The sequence below is a fragment of the Peromyscus eremicus genome, chromosome 9 (assembly GCF_949786415.1).
Source record: "Peromyscus eremicus chromosome 9, PerEre_H2_v1, whole genome shotgun sequence".
NCBI classification, from domain to species: domain Eukaryota; kingdom Metazoa; phylum Chordata; class Mammalia; order Rodentia; family Cricetidae; genus Peromyscus; species Peromyscus eremicus.
In genome coordinates this window covers 72,575,598-72,599,509 of record NC_081425.1, presented here as the reverse complement: position 1 = coordinate 72,599,509, position 23,912 = coordinate 72,575,598, and the positions used below count along the sequence as shown (strand labels likewise).

The 23,912-nt window shown below is 39.2% G+C and overlaps 1 protein-coding gene across 1 annotated transcript in view; it reads left to right on the top strand.

Moving 5' to 3' along the window:
- Window positions 1–23,912, top strand: part of Tmem260 (transmembrane protein 260) — a 68,234-nt gene that overhangs the window by 24,270 nt on the left and 20,052 nt on the right. Inside the window, exons 4-10 of the mRNA XM_059273720.1 lie at window positions 2,524–2,701; window positions 4,173–4,286; window positions 7,345–7,524; window positions 9,637–9,677; window positions 12,956–13,039; window positions 14,724–14,838; window positions 16,704–16,873. Of these exons, the coding sequence (XP_059129703.1) occupies window positions 2,524–2,701; window positions 4,173–4,286; window positions 7,345–7,524; window positions 9,637–9,677; window positions 12,956–13,039; window positions 14,724–14,838; window positions 16,704–16,873 (882 nt within the window). The remainder of the gene's footprint in view (window positions 1–2,523; window positions 2,702–4,172; window positions 4,287–7,344; window positions 7,525–9,636; window positions 9,678–12,955; window positions 13,040–14,723; window positions 14,839–16,703; window positions 16,874–23,912) is intronic.

Below are 23,912 nucleotides of genomic sequence, written 5' to 3'. Positions count from 1 at the left end.
GTTCCATTAAAATGCTAGAAATAAAGCCAGCTGTAGTGATGCACATCTATAATCCCAGCAGTCAGGAGATGGAGGCAGGAGGATTTTAGTGAGTTTGAGATTAGCCTGGGCTACATTGTGAGACCCTGTTTCAAAAAACAAAACCCAGAAATACTTTTAAGGCTAATTCACTCTCTCCTTGTTTCCTGTGTGTGCTTGGACCGGGGTGCTTCTAATATCAATGCAGACAGTTAGAGATAGAGGTAGTCAGAGATGGACCAGAAACCTGAGAACTGAAGAGAAGTTTGGGGAAAGAGAGGATATGAATGTAGAGGAAGGAGATGGAGGACATTGTATTTACAGGTATAACATGAGCCCCAATGTGTGCTGGGAATGGAATGTCACGTTAGGGAGTTTTGAGGCACACCTAAGTCAGCAGAGATCATAATGCTGGTGTTAGCCAAAGGCTAGGATCCAGTTTATTGGAAGAATGGATACAGGCTGGTTCGTTTCTGACAACATACAGACAACGAAGAGTTTGGAAGTTGGGTTCTGGTAGTCATGAAGGGTATGTTTCTAAGGAAATTTAATATAATAAGTTGCAGAATAGATTGGAAAACAGACGACAAGCTAGGGAAGTATTAAATGATTGGGTCTGAAACAGTAGAAATTCAATCCAAAAGTAGAGAACAGATAGGAAACTCGTTGAAAAGGAAGAAGTAACTTTGTGTGTTGAATCAGGACCTCTGCGAACGTGAGAAACTCTAAACAACATGGGAAGTTCTCTCTCTCTCTCTTTTAAATTTTTTTTCGAAAAAGGGTTTCTCTGTGTAGCTCTGGCTGTCCTGGAACTCACTCTGTAGACCAGGCTGGCCTTGAACTCACAGAGATCCACTTGTCTCTGCCTCCTGAGTACTGGGATTAAAGTGCCTGATGGAATTCTGATTTTTATAAGAGAAAGAACAGAAATCAATCACAAATAGAAATTAGAAAATAAGTTTGATGAGAGTAGATTTTATTTCTTATTTTTGGTTCTATGTGTCAAATTTGGGGCTTTGTGCAGACTAAGAATGTGTTCTATCACTGAACTAAATCCCAGGCCCCTATGATATTGACATTTTTAAAAAGATTGATTTATTATTTATGTTTTATGTATATGAATGTTTTGCCTGCATGTGTGTTAGTACACCATGTACATGCAGTGCCTGAGGAGGCCAGAAGAGGGCATTGTGTACCCTGCATCTGATCCCTTGGAACTGGAGTTGAGATGGTTGTGAGCAGCCATGTGAATGCTGGGAACTGAACTCAGGTCCTCTGGAAGAACAGTAAGCACTCTTAACCACTGAGCCATCTTTCCAGCTCCAATGGCGAAAATTTTATTTAGCTATTTTTCTAAAGTGGTTCATTAAAATTACTTCATTTTTTTAAATATATTTTTTCAAGACAGGGTTTCTCTATGTAGCCTAGGCTGTCTTGGAATTTACTCTGTAGACCAGGCTGGCCTTGAACTCAGAGATCCACCTGTCTCTGCCTCCTTGAGTGCTGGGATTAAAGGCTTGTGCCACTTCATAATTTTTGTATAAAACAAGATATCTGAAAACTAATGGCTTAGAGGAATTGCTACCATGTAATTGTTAGGCCTAGTAATGGTTACTGGATTTCCTAGTACAATTGAAATACTCAGTAATGGTTAATGGATTACCTAATATTGTTGAAAAACTCAATTACTGGATTTCCAAAACTCCTGAAATATTCAGTAGTTGTTTTAATCTTTGTAGTTGTAGATTTCTAGCAATGTGGGAATTGTTCTGGCCTGATATGCTCTGGTGTGTTGGGTCATATTACTGATCACAAGTCATATCCCTGAGTTAGGATGCAGAGTGTCCATGGAGTCGCTGCGTGGCTCTTGTTGGCATTTAGCGAGCAGTGTCCAAGTGTATCATTTCATTCCTTATGTTTCTTGAAATTGACATTCCCGTTTACCTCTTGAGAAAAATAGAATTTATCTTCAACTCTGTCTAAAGCACAAAACAGTTCGAAATTAAGAACATAGCTGTGTAAGATCTTAAGACCATCAAGTACTTTGACCAAGACCTCCTTGGTCTCACACTGGGAGGTAAGGTAGAAGGCCCCAGGATCTAACATCCATGAGATATGCGAATTGAAGGTTCCCAGATAGGTGTCTTGCCATTTCATTAGCTTCACAGTTAAGTGCATTTCAGTTTCAGCTATGCTGTCTGTCTTTGTAGATGTTCAGGAAAATGGCAGGTTTATCTGTAGCTATCTCTTCAGGTTTTCTGACCTGGGTCCAGTCCTAGAGTTTGATCTGAGAACTAAACCTCGTTCTGTCTATAGGCTTGTCGATTTGGTAACATGTGGGCCTCCTAACTAAAATCTATTGGAATTATATGAAGACTGTGTTGGTTATAGTTGTTGGGAGAGGGCTGGGTAATTGTCATAATTTCTGCTGGTAGAGTTTCTGAAAGAAAAATCAAGTCAGCTCCTTTTGTTGGGAAAGAGATTTCATGTTATCTGTGTTTGCAGGCTTTCTGGCTCACATGCTGGAGGAATCCTTGCTGCGGGGGTGTTTTCATTTTCTCGCCTAACATGGCAGTGGTCCATTGCAGCCGAGGTTTTTAGCTTAAACAATCTGTTTGTGGGGCTGCTCATGGCGCTTACTGTGCGTTTTGAGGAGGCGGCAGCCGCAAAGGAAAGATCAAAGGTAAGCTATTTTGATCAAAGTGAAATCAGTTTTGTTTCAATTTTTAGACAGAAATGTATTTCTTTTTAACTTTGGTTTAGACGCATTTATCTATTCTGATCCCTATAGGCTGGTCTGGGCAGGTGGGGAGACTGACCTCGGTCCTTTGTTAGGAGTGGAGGCATGGTGGCTCTCAAGCATGTCTCGTCCCCCTCTGGAGTTCAGAAGGTTTGGGAGAATGGGAATTAGGACATTTTTAGTGCGTCCTGAAAGAGGGATGGGATTGGTTCATACATGTACAGTGTGTGTGTGTGTGTGTGTGTGTGTGTGTGTGTGTGTGTAGTAGGTCAAGCTGTGAGTGAACTTCCTTAAGATATATACTATGGTAGTACATTGATTTCTCACTAATCACAGGGAAGATCACAGTTGTAAATTATTTTTAGGCAGAAGAAGAGCATTAAATGTAAAAACCCAAGTTGTTCAAGTTGTTCAGAGGAGGTCACTGCCACAGTCATCTCAAGTGTGAAAGAGCCTTGTCTTCTAAGCTCTTAGCCTCTACGCCTCGGAGGGGTTACATCTTCCTAGTCCAGGCCGCCTTGTTGTTTGAGTTCAGAAACCAAAGAGACCATGGTTTATTTGTGGTTCCCATAAATCTCCAATGCTATTAGAGTGTTTTTTTTTTTAAACGGCCTTCTTTTCTGGTTATGTCAAAGAAAAGAAAAAAAAAAAAACCATGATATATACGTGTCGTGTCCTTGTTAAGGGACATAAGCAGACTTTCTTGGATTCAGTCATATAGGGACCATGGTAGCAGACTGAACTCCAAATATAAAGAAAAGTAGAAATTTCTAACCAAGGAGCCAGCAGGAAAACAGTGAAAGATTACTGCCTGGACACATAAGGATAAAGGGGGATTTGGGCCAAACCAAATGCGCGAGATTCTTGGGAGGGAGCAGGCCCTTGATGAGATGTGGAGCTGTGATGGGATGTGTAGGTGTGGAGCTCAGTATATGCAGAGCGGGTGGACAATGGAGAAGAGATTGAAGGAGCCTGACTGCAGTGTGGTCAAGGAGAGAACCAGTTATGAAACAACCACATGTTCAGTAACAACTAAAAGCCCCCTAAGAGATAACCAGAGTTCTAAATAAAATTGTATTTAATTAGTAGGGGAAAAGTAAAGCAGAATTGCTGAACTTCAATGACAGATTTCAGTTAGGAATTATACAGTACCCCATCGTTGTAAGGGGCTTCCCAGGAGTCAGTTTGAAGACAGTCTTAAGGTCAAACTGTAGGGTTTTATGAGAATGGGGAAAAATTACCCAGAACTACTGCTGATAAACATTAGTGACTATTAATGTGGCTGTTTGCATCTTAGGACTTGGTGTTAATCGGGCCTGGCATGCCAAACCTTCATAGGTGCATTGGGGGCTTTTTACTGGTATGTTTAGCGTTTTAGGGGAAGTTTTGATTAGTGCTTCTTTTTGCTTTCCAGATAGCAGTCATTGGTGCTTTCTGCTGTGGCCTTAGCTTGTGTAATCAGCACACAATAGTACTCTATGTTTTATGCATAATACCCTGGATTCTCTTCCGGCTTCTGAAAGAAAAGGTAGGGTTTTTTTAATTATAAAAATTAAAATTCATACTATTTCTTATAGGTTCAATTCAGCATTTGTGTTATCTGAAAAAAATAGGGCTTTAATGTTTCTTGAGTTTTATGTAAAGCATAAATGACCTGAGGCTTTAATGATATTGACTTTAAAAAGAGGATTTACAGAATTATGCAATATTGATTGTGGTGGCATCTGGCCGACTTCATAATTTTCCTCGTGATTCTTGACAGTACCTCAGTGGGAAGAGGCAGAAGGGACTGAGAGCCGCAATATCAAGTCTCCTAAATGTTTTTCTTGCATGTCCTAAGATTCAAGGCAGTCAAGCACCACTGCTTTATTCCTTCATTCAAGTGCTGAGTGTTGTCTGTGCTCCCTCCAGGTGCTGGAGACTATCCCAACAGACACATCACTGTTGATGTGAACTCCGTGAAGTTAGAAATGATAGTCCTGTTTCCTCAGAATCCATAGAATTCCTCCTACTTGAAAACTGCTCACTTCCCTTTTATCTTTCTCTGGGAGAAAACAGTAATGTTAATTAAAATGACAGAGAAAAGCAATACAGAATTTTCTTTGTTAGACACTGGGAGAGTCAGGTAGGAAAAGGCAGAAGCGAGTGAGTTAGTCATGAACTGTGGGAGATAAATGTCCTTAATTCTGTCTAAGTTCTTCAGAGCTGTAGCTTCTTTGTAAAGCAGTACTGGGTGGTCACTTTATTTATTGGTTCTTTGTTAACAAACTCAGTGATATTTATTTCTCATTATTTGTTAATTATGCTCAACTACAATTGGAATTATACTAGAAAACAACATAAAGCATATAATAAAATTATTAGGAAATAAGAAAATAATTATACTAAAGCTTTAAATAATTGTATTTACTATGCTTTATCACGTCTTGGTAACAAAGCAAAAAAAAGGGTAATGTGGAGATTATAAAATTCTTATTATGTGATTATAAAAAAGAAACAATAGTTGACAAAGAACAACTTTTTCTTAGAATTTAGTTCAGTGACGTCAATCATATAAGTCCTTACATGGGGGACATTAAACAGCTTAACCAGCAGCTTGTTTTTAGATTGTTATTTACTGATGTTTGGTTCTTTGACCTAAGGTCTCTGTGCTTAAAAGTGGTTTAATAGAGTATGCAGAAAGTTCTTTATGTAAGTCTTGGATGATAGATGAGAACATAACTAGATGGGATGGTGCATGCTTGTAATCCCAACATTCAGGAGTCTGAGCGGAAGGTTGGAGAGTCTGAGGCCAGTCTAAGCTACACAGAGAGTTTGAAGACAGCCAGGTTTATATCCCAAAATATATGAATTTAAGACCAAGAGTTAACATTAAAAAGTCTAATTCACCAAAGGCTTTTGTATGGGATATAAAACTGAGGTAGCACACATGCTTTTCCTGACTCAGTGGGTACCTGGATGGGGTAGACAGGCAGCCCAGCCTGTTCTAGTTTCCGACTTCTGACCTCAGCAGAGTCAGGTTTATTTTATGGAAAGCACCTGCTGGTTGATTTGAAGACAAGCCATATAATTTGTGTAAAATGTTCAGGACTCAAGAGTTAATACTATAGAGCCTGGGCTAAGGACTATTGCTCTGTCCTGGAGTAGGTTACAGACAAGTGCTCGGATTTGGGCAAATGTGACTCTTCAATGTAGCTCTTTCATTTCCATTAAATAGGGAACATGGACAGTAATTGTGTGTGTGTGTGTGTGTGTGTGTGTGTGTGTGTGTGTGTGTGTTTCTATATGTATACGTAGGCATATGTATATATGTGTATTTATATTGAAACTCAATTCTACCACCAAGCCATTCTATGTTTGCAGGGGCAAAATTCCTGTCAGGTGACCACAGCATCCAGCTAGGACAGGAAAGCTCTGCCCCATCCATCTGGAACAGTCCTCATGGAATTGTCCCTGCTTACTTCTTATACAAAAGGAGAACAATATAGTAACTGTTTCTTTCCATCCAAATTCAACTTTATTATGTGCAGTACCTCCAAAACTGTAAGCGCCGACTTCCCTAGACCCACTTTTAAGAACAGCAGCTGCCTGTTGTCAGATTAGATAGTTCTGCATGCTTTCATGCCATCACTTTTATGCATATTGTTTCTGCTGTAGAAATCACAAATGAGATCAGTGCTTAAGAAAACACTTCATTTTCAATTAAGAATGTTTGTTTGAAAATGCAAAGAGAAGTCGGCTGCTTGTTCTACTTCTGCCGAATGAGTCCTGGCTCTTATATTCATTCTCACAGATAAATTTCTCATTTTCGTCAGGGAAAAAGTTGGCAGTTGCCAGTTATAATGTTTGTAAGAGATCCCTTTTCCCAGTTATTAGAGCAAACAAGGCTTGGCTATTTCTAGAATGCCAGAATTCACATTGTTGGGACTTAGTCTTTGTAATTATTCTCATATTGTTTTGTTTTAGACACGTACAGGTAAGGAATTCCTCCAGGGAGAGCATATGAAACAACATATGTTTGTTGCACATAACAGCAAATTCCTTTTGTATTCCATTAAACATAGAGGAGAGAAATGTGGATGCACCTGGGGGTCTATAAAAGATAGCTTTGTTTACGCCAAACACTTCCATGAAATGTCCAAAGCTCTTGGAAAGAATTACATCATCACTGTGTAATTGTAAGGAAATATACAGTTAAAGCCACTTATGATGGTGATGAAGTGAATTAGCATTAAAATAGTATTAGGGGCCAAATAACATGCAGTCACTTCCAAGTGGGTCATCTCAGCAGTGCAATGCTGCATGTCGTGACATGGTTTAAATGTAAAAGATGCAGCACATTTGATGCTTATATGTCTTTGCTAATATTTGCTCCACTCAGGTTTTGCCATGAAAAGGAATCCAGGCTGATGCAATTTTCTAGTAATCCTCAGTAATCAGAAGGTTTAGCATAGTATCTGTGGTGACTTAATATAAATTGAGAGATCAGCTTTAAGCAAACACATTTGACGTTTCCCTTTATGTGTTTCTGAAGTTCCAGGGATGGGCTAGAATAAACATGTCCGCCACTGTGTGCTTCTGTGCAGGAACTCGCCTTCAGCTCTCTGTTGAAGCTGACTCTGGCCTTCTCTGCCGGCCTGCTGCCCTATGTCTACCTGCCTGTGTCATCCTATCTCAATCACGCCCGCTGGACCTGGGGAGACCAGACGACACTTCGAGGTTTCCTGACACATTTTCTCCGGGAAGAATATGGAACATTCAGCCTGGTAAACTCATATTTAAAGTCCTGCCAAGGACATATGTGGCACAGCTTGGACCTTGACTGAAAGAGCAGCAGATAGGACTGTCATTTAGTTACTTGTGGAGCAGATTAGTCCCTTGGAGTGTGGCTCATCACATGGGCTGTTTACTGTGACAATAGTAGCCCCGCCACACACACACACACACACACACACACACACACACACACACACACACTTTTTGTTCGTTTAGTTTTTTAAATTTATGAGTCAGTGTCTTAGCATAGGCTTGCTTCCAACTTATGATCTCCATGCCTCCACTTCCTGGGTGCAGAAGTTATAAATGTGTACCCACATTCGACTTAACATTTCCTTTTCATTTATTTATAATTCAATTTTTAAAACTTGGGGGGTTTTATGTGCGTGGATGTTTTGCCTTAATGTATATCTGTCTGCCATGTGTGGTTACTGCCCTTGGAGACCAGAAGAGGATGTTGGATCTCCTGGGACCAGAGTTGCAGGCAGTTGTGAACCAACATGTGGGTGCTGGGAGTCAACCTGGGTCCTCTCTTAAGCACTGAGCCATTTTCTCCAGCCCCGAGATTTCTTTTACTTGATGAATAGTATTTATGTTACTGCTTAGTGTTAAATGGAAAAAGCTGTCTATAAAGCTTCAGAAAAGGTAAGTTTACTAAATTAGAGGTGTGTACTTAAAAAATTCAACAGGCTTGCTTTCCCTGAGGCATGGTAGGGAAAAATTAAATGTAATTACAGTAAAGGATAAAAGAAAGGAAAAATAGAAGATAATATTATTTTAATGTAGACAGTGGTATTAGGGTTTTCTCTGATGGCTTGTATTCTATGTTTTGCTTAAGAAAATAAATTTCAGAAGAATCTGTAGTGGTACCATTGACAAACTTCAAACCCCTCAAAAACTGACATTATTGTTCAAGGCTACCTGCAAAAGGAGTGGAGCTTTCTGAAAGGGGGAAGAGAGGCCAGGCAAGATGGCACACAAGGTCACAAGTTCTGGGCCAGCTGTCAGTAGTGAGACTTCTGAATGAATAAAGAAACAAACACATAATGAAGTGGGGAATAGTTAGGGAAGGAGGGGCCTTCAAGGGTCTGTGGGGTTCCCGATGGTATTGATGAGGTTTTGTTTCTTTGTCGCTTTTTCGTTTGTCTACTTTTAAAGACAGGGTCCCTGTGTAGCCCAGGCTGGCCTAGACCTTCCAGTTCTGGGTTAAAAGCCTGTGCTCTCGTAACCAGCTAGGTTTTGTTTCCCTGATGGTTAATTTGAAGATTTCTTTCTTTATCCTTCAAGTATGCATTATGTGTGTATACATATATAATATATCTAGGAAATATTTCATTATAAAAGAGATTAATAAAAGTAATTGTTAATTACTATTTGATGTAGAGAGTTTAATTCTTAAAATTTATACTCTTGTTTACTTAATATTGGTTTAATCTATAAAATGTAGATTGAAGCTAGCAAGATGAGGGTGCTTGCTGCCAACCCTGTCGATCTGAGTTCTTCCCTAGAACCAACCCATGTGGGGAGAAAGATAATTGACCCCCGTAGGGTTGTCCCCTGACCTGCACATGCAGGCCATTGTGTCATGTGTGGGCACGCATGCATGATAAATACATGCAAAAAAGATTTTTGTTTTTTAGAGGCAGACGCTTCATTTGAATTCAGGTCTTCTGGTTGCTCCAAGTTGGCTTTTTAAAAAGTGTGGGTTGAGGGTACTTTCAGATGTAAGATTAGTATCATCCACACAGTGTTGAGAAATGTGAGCTATCAGATTATACTGAACTCTCACTGAAGCCCTGAGAACCTAGAAAGGCTGCAACAGACATGCAAGAGAGTGTGATTTCTCTGTGTGCCAGTCACTCCTTCCGGAACAGTTGAACTGATTTTTAACCGGTTATTCTAAAAGTTTCCTAGTGGGGACCCAAGTTTAATTTTCTCTGGTTCTGAAATGTAGCAAAGCTTCAAAGCCTGAGTAAGGAAAAATGTTGGGTTGTATATTTAAAATATGAAGCTCTTAAGTCAAGAACATTTAAAATGCAGTCGTCTAACAAAGAAAGCCTCAGCAGTTTACTGCTTGTGCAAGTGAACTTTCCTGTTTTTAGGCCAAGTCTGAAATAGGATCCAGTGTGTCTACAATACTGCTGTGAGTATGATTTTACAATTATATCAAATGAATTTTCTATTACCTATTTCAAATGATTTGGGGAGATTTTTTTTTTTAGTTCCCTTCTTTATTAAGACATATGGTTGAGAAGTAGTTTTCACCTCCACAATTAATAGCTGCATATGCACACTGTATTGCCAAGTGCTTTAGCTTTTCACTAAGAGAGCTCAAGGCAAGCAGTAAACACAGCAGTGTGTGAGGCCAGCAGGGGACTGGCTGGGCCGGAAACCACATATTTCACCTGGGTGCAAAATTGCCCATAGGGTGTCCTTCTGAAAGTGACTTGTTCTTCCCTCTTTTTCCTCTTATCTTTCTCTTAGGGATGTTGTAGAATGTTGCATTCATCACGATGTGAACAATTTCTTTTTGTTATTTTGGGTTGAATTCTGCTCATTTAATCCTTCAGAGCTGGGTATATATAGTCTCTTATGACTTCCTTTTGGTTGTCATAAGCTGTGTTTTTGACTTTCGTATTTTAACATCCAACCTTATTAGAGCCAGCTTAAGCAAATATATGTCATACGTATTAACCAATAGTTTTCTTTGAAGAATGGATTAATGTTTGCTTTAAAACCTCCAGAGATTAAAGCACTTGAAAACTATCCATGTCAACTTTAAAAATTATCTGTACCAATTATAATTCTTCAAATATAAACTTTTAGAATAAAAGTAAGTTTTTATAATATTAAAGTGATCTTCTTTTAATTTCTAGTTTGGAACCATCTAGACTGTGTAAAAGAAAGATCCACCTATCTACATCTGTATCTGTCTGTCTGTCTGTCATCCATCTCTTAACCATCTATCCCTCTATCTTAGACAAGGCCTAGCTTTGTCGCCCAAGCTAGCCTGCAACAACCAATCCTCCTGCCTCAGCTAGAATTACATACCTGTGTCCCCCATGGTCAGTCATTCCCAACAGATCCCTCTCTACCTTTTAGAGTTAGGGTGTTAGTGTGTAACCCAAGCAGGCCCTTGAATTCACAATCTTCCTGTCTTAGCCTCCAAATTGCTTGTGTAGCACTATGCTTGATATTCTTCCTTTGTTTTTAAACTTTTTCCCTCTTCCAAAATAGGATACATAATCATAGAAGTTTTTGAAATACAAATAAGCAAAAATAAGAAAGTTAAAATGGCCTTTCATTTCAACATACAGGGATAACCACTGTTACTTATATGTTAATATTTTATACATATTTTTGTATTCTTTTATAATTTGTTTTTTAAACGGATTCATAAGCTACACTTTTGTTAGTCAGTTTTCAGTTTACAGCAGATCTTGAAAATATTTCTCTGCCATTGTTACTTTTCTCACAACTGATTTACAATATTTCCTTGAGTGTTTGACCCAGACTTTTACATCACTTCCTTCTTTTCTGTTATGGAGAAGGTGGAGAAGGTGGATAAGGTGGAGAAGGTAGAGAAGGTGGAGAAGGAGGAGAAGGTGGAGAAGGTAGAGAAGGTGGAGAAGATAGAGAAGGTGGAGAAGATAGAGAAAGTGGAGAACATAGAGAGGGTGGAGAAGATAGAGAAGGTAGAGAAGATGGAGAAGGTGGAGAAGATAGAGAAGATGGAGAAGATAGAGAAGGTGGAGAAGATAGAGAAAGTGGAGAACATAGAGAGGGTGGAGAAGATAGAGAAGGTAGAGAAGATGGAGAAGGTGGAGAAGATAGAGAAGATGGAGAAGATAGAGAAGGTGGAGAAGATGGAGAAGGTACAGAACATAGAGAGAGTGGAGAACATAGAGAAGGTGGAGAAGATGGAGAAGGTGGAGAACATAGAGAGGGTGGAGAAGGTGGAGAAAGTGAGAAAGTGGAGAAGGTGAGACAGTGGAGAAAGCTGACTTCCTCTTTAGACAGACAACTAATCAGTGGCTCTGAGCTTTCCCTACCTTCTGCTTCTTCCCAAGTAGAAAGACTTGCTATTTGCTCTTTTCTGACTTCCCAGGATTACTGCTGTATTTTACCTCAAGTCCCACATGAACTCTGAAGAATTCTCAACCATGTATCAGCTTGTATGAGTTGCATGTAAATGTCGTCTCTTGGTGACTTCCATTAAATAAGAGCATTAGGTATTGGGTGCAGAATAAAGACTGCACAGGAAATGAGTCCACACCATGAACCATCATCATGCAAGCTGGAGACACAACCCTCACACTCTGAGGGAAGAATTCCTGGATTTAAGTTGTTTTGGGTAGATGGGTTGTTGAGAAAGGAGATGTATAATTTACTTACAAGAAAGGCCTTCAAAATGATGGAACATAATCAGCTACCCTTTTCCAGTCAAGCAAATTAAATTCTTTCCCCATGCATATCGCTAAATTGCAATCCTGTACAGGGAAATTACTGAATCTAACCTTAGGCAGTGGACATCTTTTAGAGTTTACATTTAAGCAACAGATCTCTAAGAATTAATTTTGAGACTGACTTCATTTCTTTTGAAGAAACGGACCTCATACCAGAATCAATTTTTCAAGTGTATTTGTAAATGAGTGAGGGTAGCTTCTCATAGTAGATGTGTCTCCATTAGTAAAGTACTCATTGTATGGCTTCCATAATCGTGGCATGACATTTTCTCCAGGAAAATTGCCAGTAGGGAGAATGAAGTTTCCTTAGTTTGTAGACATATTTCTTCTTACAGAAATTAAATAGTGTGGCAGTTTTAGAACTGAGATAGCACTTGAAGTGCTCATTAGTTAATGGAAGAATTTAACACAATTATACACAATATGATGAACACATTTCTCTGAGACTGCCTAAATGTTTTCCAAAACAAATAGTGTAGAAAACAAGAAGCTGCTTAGGGAAGAAGATAACTCAGAAAGAATGGTAAAACCCTTCTCTTGGCCTTTTTTCTCCTTCAGAACTGGACCTTCAGAAAACAGTTTAGATTAATTTTTATTTCAGTCATACCAGTGACTATGTCTGTACTAGCAACAAAAACTGTCTAAAGTTCCCGTCAAAATAACTTCTCATCTAAGCCACTAGGAAACTCTTACGCTGTATACTAATGTCAACCCTAAATTATATGTACTGAAAACCAAATACTACAATCAGAAAATGTCTTAGAATTGACTGACTTTTTCAATGGTATTTCTCACCCCCTTTCAAAATTTGAAAGAAGAAAAAATAATTTTAAAATATAACCACAGTCCTTAGAGCAGTTCAATGTATAATTGAATGTTTTATTGGTAAAATATTTTGTTTGAAATTTCCTGAACTTTTATGCCAACAATAAAATATTTGGTTTTTGTTTTTCAGTTCACAAATAATAAATATGAAGACTGAACTTTCATTTAACATCCAAGCTCTTGCAGTTTGGGCAAATGTATGTTTAGCTAGAAAGTGAGTAATGTTCCCTTTGTTGCTGTGTTTCCCATGTTCTTGTGTTGAATCTGTGTTTTATATGTTGTAGAGTGCTGCCAACATTGTCTTGTATTTAGGATAACTCCTAATCATTTCTGTCTTAGTCAGAGTTTCTATTGCTGTGAAGAGACACCATGACTATGACAATTCTTATGAAGGGGAACATTTAATTAGGGTTGCTTACAGTTTCAGAGATTTCGTCTATTATCATCATGGTGGGACATGGTGGCGTGCAGGCAGACATGGTGCTGGAGAAGGAGCTGAGAGTTCTACATCTTGATCTGCAGGCAGCAGGAATCTGTGCCCACACTGGGCGTAGCTTGAGCATAGGAAACCTCAAGGCCTGCCCCCAGTGTGACACACCTACTCCAACAAAGCCAACCTCCTAATAGTGCCACTCCCTTTGGGAGCCATTTTCTTTCAACCACCACAATTTCTGTTAAGGCAAATTTCTACTGTTTCTTGATGTCCTATTTTATCTTATGATTACAAATAAGTGACTTGAAACATGGGCTATTTGATTGTCTCAAACCTTAGATTTGATCTTTTACTCTGCCCATAGCTAATTATATATAGCTTGCAACTATATAATTCCTCCAATAATTAGAAGAAGAAGAAGAAGAAGAAGAAGAAGAAGAAGAAGAAGAAGAAGAAGAAGAAGAAGAAGAAGAAGAAGAAGAAGAAGAAGGAAGACTGTTTGTCAGGTGCAGGACTGTAAGCCCAACAGAACCTGGGGCAGAACCACCAGAAGTTTGAGGGCAGATTATATCATCAAACTGTTTATTTTCATTTGTTTACTTTCTGTTCTGTTGGATGTATTTGTTTGTAAATACACATATATCTGTAGTTCTATTTGCCTAACAATTAACATTATAAAATAATGTTAGCAACATTTTCCCATTCTAAAAAAAGAAAAAACCTTATTGTTTAAATGTCTACATAATGTCTTCCATCATGTTGTCATGGAAAAAATAATTTATGTATCATGTGTGGTGCTGAGGACTGAACCCAGCGTCTTGTACATGCACAGCAAGTGTTCCACCACTGGGCTGAGCTGTAGCTGAAGATGTACTGGGAAATTAAATGTTCTCCTGTTTGAGGGCCATTAAATTGCTCCCACTTTTCCACTATTATAAGTGGTACTAAAGCATTCAAGGATTAATATTTATTTGCGTTTCTGGTTATTGCTTGAAGATGTATGTATGTCTGCATGCCAGATTGCTGAGTCAGTGATTGTATATTAAGGGGATCGGTAGAAATTACTAAATTACCCTTTCTCAAGGGTTGCACTAGTTTACTTTGTCATGTCACTGCTGAATTCTTACTTTGACAAATTTGCCGTTTTAAACCTTAATTTTTAAGCATGAAACTGCGTTTTTATTTTGCCTATGCTTGATGACTTCTCCGAGTTGACAGGATTGCTAGTGTGTGTTTCTGTGAGTTCCTCTCTGCTGCTGCACCATTGCAAGTTAACTTGGCTGCAGTATGTAATTGTGTTTGCTATCATCCTGCCGTCAACTACTCACAGAGATGCAGAAAAGTTTGCTCTTCCTTCTTAAAAATAGAAAGTGTTAAAGCTGCAGATACTGCCCGATACTCTAAAGCTATGTATGTTATTGATATTTACCCACAGGTAATTTTGGACACATCTCTGTTTTTGTAGGGACAGACGGCAGTCTTCATTAGTGTGGCTTTTCACTGGAATGCTTTGCATTTACTCCTTATTCTTTGCTTGGAGAGCAAATTTAGATATTTCAAAACCACTTTTCATGGGTGTGGTAAGTTTTACTTTGATAGATCTTTTAAACAGTAAGTTTGTGAAGATTGTGCAGATTTGCCCTTCATGAATTTTGTGAAAGGATAAACTAGTTAAAAAATAGTGCTGGAGAGATGGCTCAGTGGTTAAGAGCACCGACTGCTCTTCCAGAGGTCCTGAGTTCAATTCCCAGCAACCACATGGTGGTTCATAACCACTTGTAATGAGATCTGGTGCCCTCTTCTGGCCTGCAGGGACACATGCAGGCAGAGTACTGTACAAATAAATAAATAAATAAATAAATAAATAAATAAATAAATAAATAGTAAAAATATAAAATACACACACACACACACACACACACACACACACACACACACACATAACCCCAGCTCTGGGGAGGATGAGTCAGGAGGATCAGGAGATCAAGGCCAGTGTTTGAATCATAGTGAGTTCGAGTTAAGTAGGGAGGAAGGAAGTTCCTACCGTGTCCTCTTAGGTCACCTTTCATAAGCCTGTGCAGATAACCTTGATCCTTGTGTTGCCATCTCTGGGACTGAGATAAGGATTTTTATTTGTATTTTGTTTTGTGTGAGATAGTCTTTCTATAGTGCATGGCCCAGTCTTTCTATAGTGCATGGTTCTCAGCCTTCCTAATGCTGTGACCCTTTAATACAGTTCCTCATGGTGTAGTGACCCCCAACCATGAAATTACTTCATGGCAGCCGGGCAGCGGTGGTGCACGCCTTTAATCCCAGCACTCAGGAGGCAGAGCCAGGCAGAGCTCTGTGAGTTTGAGGCCAGCCTGCTCTACAGAGTGAGATCTAGAACAGGCACCAAAACTACATGGAGAAACTTTATCTCTAAAAAAAATAAAACAAAACAAAACAAAATTATTTCATGGCTACTTCATAATTGTAATTTTGCTATTATTATGAATTGTAATGTAAATATCTGATATGCAAAATAACTGATATGTGACCCCTGTGAAAGGGTCATTTGAACCCCAAGGGTCACAATCCACAGGTTGAGAACTGCTGCTGTAGTGAATTCAGTATCTTCCTGCCTCAGTTTCCTGAGTTCTAGCGTGACAGTCAGGAGCCACCATCCCTCCTTTTAGTTCTCACACTAGAAACCAGAGATGAAAGTCACCCCTTTTTGAAAGCTGATCCCACATGGTCTTTTGTGTGTATGTTCATGAAACCTAATAAATGATGCTCTGCTTGGCCCTCTAAGCTTTGAAGCAAGTGGGAGCGAAGATAAGCTACTCTAAGATGGTGGGTGAGCACCGTTGTTACCGAGGATGCTGTGGCTGGGGAATGTAACTTCTTCCCGTGAGCAAGGAGCTCCGTCTGCTGTCTTCCAAAACAGGCAGGCCTAGTTTGCTCACCATTTGGCCCTACCAACTGGAGCCTCCAGGAGAGTCCACTGTGGACCCATACTTCTTGTGGGTGGCTCCCTTGCAATAGAACAGAGAGGAAAAGAGAAAGTTGTGTTGGCCCAGTGGAAGCTGCCAGTTCTGTTATCAGATTAGTCCCCTTGTCCTACAAAAAGGCATCAGGGAGGTGTGGGGGAAAGGATGTGTAGTAGAGTAAAGCCCAAACATTTCTTTATCTTTTTCACCTACATATTGCTGGAGCAGAGATGAAGCCTGCAGTTCTGAGGTGAATGTGTAGGCACATGCCAAATTAGGAAGGAGGAAGAATGGAAAATTGGAAAATAAATTGACCTAGAACTGAGCTAGAGAAGTGAATTAACAAGGCCTAACTAACGATAATAGGTGTGAGCAGCTACGTGTAAGTGATAAATGTTTCTTAAAATATGTAAGTTCTGATTGATGACATAAACCTGTCAGCTGGACATACTCTCTGCATGTTTCCTTCCCAGGTGGAGCGGTTCTGGATGCAGAGCAATGCAGTGGTAGCGGTTCTCGCTGGCCTTGGTCTGGCCACACTTGTGTCTGAGACTAACCGAGTGCTGAGCTGTAAAGGGATTCGGTATCTGGAGTGGCTGTCAGCAGCACTTTTTGTAGCTTATCAAATATACTCAAATTACAGGTAACGACATAGGGTTATTTTCCTGAAAAGCAGTACTTAACACTAGAGACATTTGGCCATGTATGTTCTAGCACTATTTTGTTTTGTCTGCTGCTTCCTGAGATGAGTGGGAACAGCTGAGTGTGGTGTCTGGGTTGTAAACTCTGACATTTGTTATGCTTCTGGTCGGGGTATTGTGGGAGGCCATCACAATGAGTGGAAGCCGCACATGTAGACCTTGGATTTTCCTCTAAAGAACTCAAGAAATACAGTGAAGAATCTAGATATATATAAAATTTCATAATTCAAATACCCTTAGATGGAAAATGAAAAGATTTGAGGTTTTTATATATCCTTCATGCTTCAACATTTTCATCTTTTGAGTAATTCTAGCCATTTTCTGATTAACGTGTTGTAGAGAGTATTCATTATTTTAAAGTTAAATTCTAAAAGTTAACTATCATAGACTATAAGTATTATAGGTTTTTCTCAAAATTTTTAAATAGCCTTACAATGAAAACCTGGGAGTGAACAAGGGTTTCAAGTGTTCAGTGACAGTTGATGGATTTTTCTAGCAGGACCATGTTCCAGAAGCAGAAGAGCGAGCCCTTTCAATGATTTGTTAGAGTGATTTTGACCAGTATAATTTTAAAACATTACATTCTCTTTTGCAACTTAACTTTTTAAAATTAATACTTGCAGGGCCAGGGAGATGGCTCAGCAGTTAAAAGCACTGGCTGCCCTTCCAGAGGACCTGGGTTCAATTCCCAGCACTCACATGGTAGCTCATAACTGTAACTCCAGTTCCAGGTGATCCAACACCCTCACACAGACATGCATGCAGGCAAAACACCAATGCACACAAAATAAAAATAAATAAATTAAAAGAAATTAATTCTTGCTGGGCGTGGTGGCACATGCTTTTAATACCAGCGCTTGGGAGGCAGAAGCAGGCAGATCTCTGTGAGTTCAAGGACAGCCTGTTCTGCATAGGGAGTTCCAGGATAGCCAGAGCGACATAGTTAAGACTCTGTCTCTAAATAAATAAATTAATAAATACATAAATTCTGTAGGTCAGCATACCAGAAGTGGGCTTCGTTCAGCATGGTCACACTAGGCCCCATCACACTATCTCATGTTCCCTGCCCCACTGCTTCTCCCCCATCTGGGTGCTCCTCCCTCTGTTATCCTCTTTATTTTTACCTTCCTTAAGACCCACCCCATTGACCCCATTTCTAGTTGTGTGACTTACAAACACTTGCCCACATAGACATCCGTACATTCTTGCATACATACACATGTATACATATGCATGTACACATATGTACATACATATACATATACATATGTACATACATGCACACACATAATTTTAAATCTCAGATTCACTTATGAGAGAAAACTAGAGTTTTCTCTAGTATTTGGTTATCATAATAATTTACAGTTGCATCCATCCTCTTGAAAATGTCATGATTTGATTTTTATTGCTGTAGATAACATGTCTGTTGTGATCATATAGAGTCCTTTAGGTAAATGCTGAAGAGCGATACAGCTGAGTAACATAGGAATTCTGTTTTCAGTTCTTAGGACCTGCCACACTTCCTTCCGTTATGGCTTCACAAGCTGGCTTTTGAAGCAGTGGAAAGGACCCTCTTTCCTTGCATCCTTGCCATTTGTTGTCTGTTTTCTTCGTGACAGTAGTTCTGACTGGAGTGAGATGGGATGTCTAAGCAGTTTTCATCTGCATTTCCCTTGTGGTTAAAGATGTTAGACCCTTTTTTAAGGATTTGTATTTCTTCTTTTGAACACTGTGTATTCAATTTATTCATCCACTTATTGATTACAATTCTTGTATCTCTCATGTATTAATCCCCAGTCCAATGTGTAGTTGGTGAAGATTAGTTTTCAGTTCTGACGATTGTTTTCTTGACTGTACAGAGCTTCTTAATTTCATGTAACTCCACTCATCACCTCTTGGGATTGCTTCCTGTGCTAATGGATCCTGTTCAGAAAATCCTTGCCTGTGCCTATATTGTGAAGTCTGAAGTCCTACATAAAGGGCTTTGACACATCTTGAATTTTGTGTGTGTGTGTAGGAGAAGTACGGATCTAGTTTCGTTCTTCTCATATGGAGGTCTGGCTTTTCCAGCATCATTTGTTAAGCAAGCTATCTTTTTTCAAATTGGTTTCTGACAGTTTTGTCAAAATTTGGTGACTGTAACAATGTGGATTTATTTTTGGATCTTCTTTCTGTCCTACTGGTCTACCTGTCTGTTTTTGTTCCAGTACCATGTTTTGTTTTGTTTTGACTGTGGCTCAGTGATATAGTATGAGACCAGTATTGTGATGGGATCAACACTGTTCTTTCTGCCTGGGATTGCTTTAGTTATTTTCAGGGTCCTTGTGCTTCTCTGTGGATTTTAGTGCTTTTATCTGTGTTGTGAAAAAAGACATTGGAGTTTTGATAGGGACTATGCAGAATCAAGTAGTTGTTTTAGATACTATAGCCATTTTCACTATATTAATTCTGCCTAATCGTGAACATAGGAGATCTTCCCATCTTTTAGTAGCTCCTTAAAGTTCATCGGTGTCTTAAATTTTTTACTGTAGAGTCTCTTACTTTCTTGATTAGGTTTGTTCCTAGACAGTTTTTTAAAAGATTGTGAATGAGAATTTTTTTCACTGATTTCTTTCTCAGCAAGTTCATTATTGGCATAAAGAAAACTGGTAGTGTTTATATTCTGATTTTGTATCCTGATACTTGGCTGAAAGTGTTTATCAGGCTTAAGTTTTCTGGTAGAATTAAGGTTTTTTAAATAAAGCATCATGTTGTCTGCAATAGGAATAAATTGACTTCTTTCTTCCTATTTGTATGCCTTTTATTTGTTACTGTTATCTTATTGGTCTAGCTAAGACTTCAAGAATTACATTGAATAAGACTGGAGAGGAGAGAGTGGGTGCCCTTGTCTTGAAGGTTTTAGAGTATAATATTCCCTATGGGTTTGTCATATGTAGCCTTTATTATGTTGAGGTATGCTCCTTCTATTCTTAATGACTTCATGGCTTTTATTATGGAGGAATGTTGAACATTGATGAAGACTTTTTAATGCATCAGTTAAGATGCACAATACATCTTAAGATCATTATTAAGGTGATCATATAATTTCTGTCCTTGTATTTATGTACTAAATTATACTTACTGATTTGTGTATGTTGAAACAGTCTTACATCTCTGCGGTTAAAAAAAAACTCGGTCATGGTACATGATTTTCTTAATGTGTTCTTGAGTTCAATTTCTAAGAATTTAAAAGATTTATAATTTTATTTTAAATTTTGTATATGTGGGGGGATATATGCATGTGAGTGCAAATACCCACAGATACCAGAGACATTGGATCACCCTGGAGCTAGAGCTATAGGGGTTTGTGAGCCACCATTGTGGGTCCTCTGGAAGAGCAGTATGTGTTCTTTACTAAGCCAGTTTCAAAAACAATTATTGGGATTTTGGCATCCTTGATCACCAGAGAAATTTCTCTACAGTTTTTTTTTTTTTTTCTGTGTCTTTATCTGGTTTTAGTTTGGTAGCACTTGCTGCCTTTCTGTCTTATAGAACAGTTTAAGGAACATTGGTTGTTAAAGATTTGGTAGAATTCCCCCAATGAATTCATATGGACAGGACTTTTCTGGATAGTAGAATTTTTATTACCATTTTAATCTTTATTTTTATGGATCTGTTTAAGTTTATATACTCTTGATTTAATTTTAGTAGGTCATATGTGCCTAAGAATTTGATCTATTTTTTCTAGATTTTTTTAATTTTTTAAAATAAGTTTTCAAAGTGCTCCATGACAATTCTCTGGATCTAACTGGGATCTGTGGTAATCTTCCTCTGATTACATTAATTCCAGCCGGTCAGTCCCCACCTCTTGATAGGTTTGGCTGGGGCTTAGTTTTTATATAAAGATTCTGATAATTGTGCTTTCATTTTTATTTGATTTTAGGAACTCTTTCATTTCTACCCTGATTTCTTAAATGACCTACTGTTCATTAAAGAATGTAATGTTCAGTCTCCATGTATTTGTGGCTTCTGTAGTTTTTCTTGTATTGATTTCTAGTTTTATTATACTGTGATCTGGTAGATATAAGAGGGGTTTGTTATTTTGTATTTGGTAAGTCTTGATTTATGGTCTAGATTGTGACCTATTTTGGAGAAGATTTGATGAGTTGCTGAGATTAATATGTATTCTGTTTTGTTGCAGTATATCTGTTAAGTCCATTTGGCCTGTGATGTAGTTTACGTGTGACATTTCTTGTTCAGTTTCACTTTGGATGACCTATCTAGCAGAGGGATACTGAAGTCACCTACTGTCATTAGCTCCGGACTTTTATGTCCATCAATGCTTGTTTTTGAAATTGGGACTCCTCCAACACTTGATGCCTGTATTTACAGTTGTTTCAATTCGCTTGATGAATTGCTCTCTGTTAATCATCAGTAGCCGTTTTTATCTCTTCGGAGTAATTTGGGTTTGAAGTCCACTTTACTGAACATCAGGATAGCTATGCTGGCTTTTTTTCTTTTTCTTTTTTTGCTTCCATTTACTTCTGTCTGTGGGTGTCTTTCCCAGTGTGTCTGTGTTCTGTCACAGTGTATAGTGCCCTTTAAGTATCTTCTACTGCACCTGTGTGGCGGCCGTGAACTACATTACTTGGTGCTTGCTTCGACATGTCTTTATTTCTTCACCAGTCTTATTTATTTGTTCATTTGTTTTGAAGCAGGGTTTCTCTGTATATCCCTGGCTGTCCTAGAACTCACTTTACAGGACCAGGCTGGCCTTGAACTCAGAGATCCGCCTGCCTCTGCCTCCCCAGTGTTAGGATTAAAGGCGTGCGCTGCCATCAATTTGAAAGGCGTCTTTGGTGCACAGAGCAGTTTCGCTTGGGCAGTCTCTTACTTTAGGAACTTGAAAGCTATCATCCCATGCTTTTCTGCCTTTGAGTTGTTGATGAACGAGCTGATGTTGTTCTGACGGCTCTACCTTTACGGTCGAGTTGCGTGTTTCCTTTACAGCTGTTTTTCACTGCTGCTCTGCTTCAAGTTTTGACATCTTGACTTTGATATGTTTTTAAGAGGTTCTTCTTTGGTCGTGTGTGTGTGTTCTTGATGCTTCTTGTGTTGGGATGTCCATTTCTTTCACTGGATGTAGGAAATGTTCTGCTATAATTTTATCCAATAGGTTTTCTGTGTCTTTAGTGTTTATTTCATCTCCTTCTTCTGTCCTGTGAGTTCTTAGATTTGGCCTCTTGATTGTATCCCAGAGTTTGTGGACATTCTGGTCATGTTTGTTTACATTTTTTCCTTATTGATATTTGAATGCCATATTTCACTAACTTGGACTTCTACCTCCAATAGTACTTCTTGGACTTGGACCAATCTGCGGGCGATGTTTTCCAGCACGCTTTTCTTTGATTCACTGAGTTTTGCTCTTCTAACCTTTCTACTTGTTTTCTTTCCCTGCCTGCCAAGTCTCAGTTTTCTTGCTGGGTTTTCCTTCCATGTTGCTCATTTTCTTGTCCTTTTTGCTTCCTTTTTTCCTCCGGGTTGCTCACTTTCCTCTCGAGGTTTGTATTAAATTCTTCTGCTTGTTGGTGTCCTCTTCTAGATCATCGATGTTACCAGAAAACCTTTGAAATCTTTGCCTGGCACGTCACCTCTCTCAGTGTCTGTGAGTTCACTGGTGGAGGAATTAGGATCTTTTGGGGGGTCATACTGTTTTGACGTTCATGTTTTTTGCATTTCTCCAAAGAATTTCATTAGCTACTGGTTTGGGTATCTCTTCTGGATTCCGGCGAGGATCTTATTGAGAAGCCTGCTCTTGAAGACTCAATCCTCAGGACCACTTAATGAGGAAGCAACAGACTGCCATAGCAGTAAAATCAAATCATGCAGAACATATAAATCCATGTAAAACCTCTGAGTCCGCTGCAGCGTCGCCAGTGACCACAGACCTGAACATATACATACATGTAATACTGCTGAGTCCGCTGCAGCGTCGCCAGTGACCACAGACCTGAACATATACATACATGTAAAACCGCTGAGTCCGCTGCAGCGTCACCAGTGATCACAGACCTGAATAGGACAAAACTATGGAAAATGGACAGTAAAGTAAAAAATTATTTAGAGTAAGTGTGGAAATAGTAAAGGAAGGAAATCAGGAAGAGACAAAAGAGTGGGGGCAAGACTGAACAAAGAGCGCAGGAAGGGGAGTGGAGAAGGCAGTATGGGGGAGCAGAGAAGGAAGAGACAGCCGCAGAGATTCCTCAGTGCTGAGGAGGCTCGGACAGGAATTAGACAGGTGTGAGAACGGATAAAAATAAAGACACAAGAGAATGGTTTGGTTTGGTTTTGAGACACAGTTTCTTTGAGTAGCCCTGGCTGTCCTGGAACTGGCTCTATAGACCAGGCTGGCCTCAAACTCACAGAGATCCACCTGCTTCTGCCTCCCGAGTGCTGGGATTAAAGGCGTGTGCCACCACTGCCAGCTAAGAATGTTTTAAAAGCTAGTAATGTAAACAGAGTGAGAGAGAGATAAAGGAGATAAAAAACCCAACTAAGAAAGAGAAAATATATTGCCCCCAGTGAAAAAATATGTAAACAAAATTATATGAATGTTTAGAAGGAGATAAAAACATTGTTCATTTCTTTAAAGAGATTTTAGTTACATTTTATTTATTTTGAATTGGGAGGTGGTACGCACATGCCACAGCGTAAGGGTGGAGGTTAGAGGACAGCTTGAAGGAGTTGGTTCTCTGCTTCCATCATATCTTAGGGCACCAGGGGTCAGACTCAGGTCATCAGGCTTGGTAGCAAGTCCTTTACCCTCATAGCCATCTTGCCAGCCCATTAAAAATATTTGAAAATTCTTAAACTACAGTAAGAATCCAGCTAAATGTGTAGGAAAAGAGAAAAGAACCATGTGAGAGTGGAGCCTAAGGTGTGTTACAACAGCTTCTTTGGGGGTCCTTGAGAGTTGGAGACTTCTACTTATGCATAGGGCAG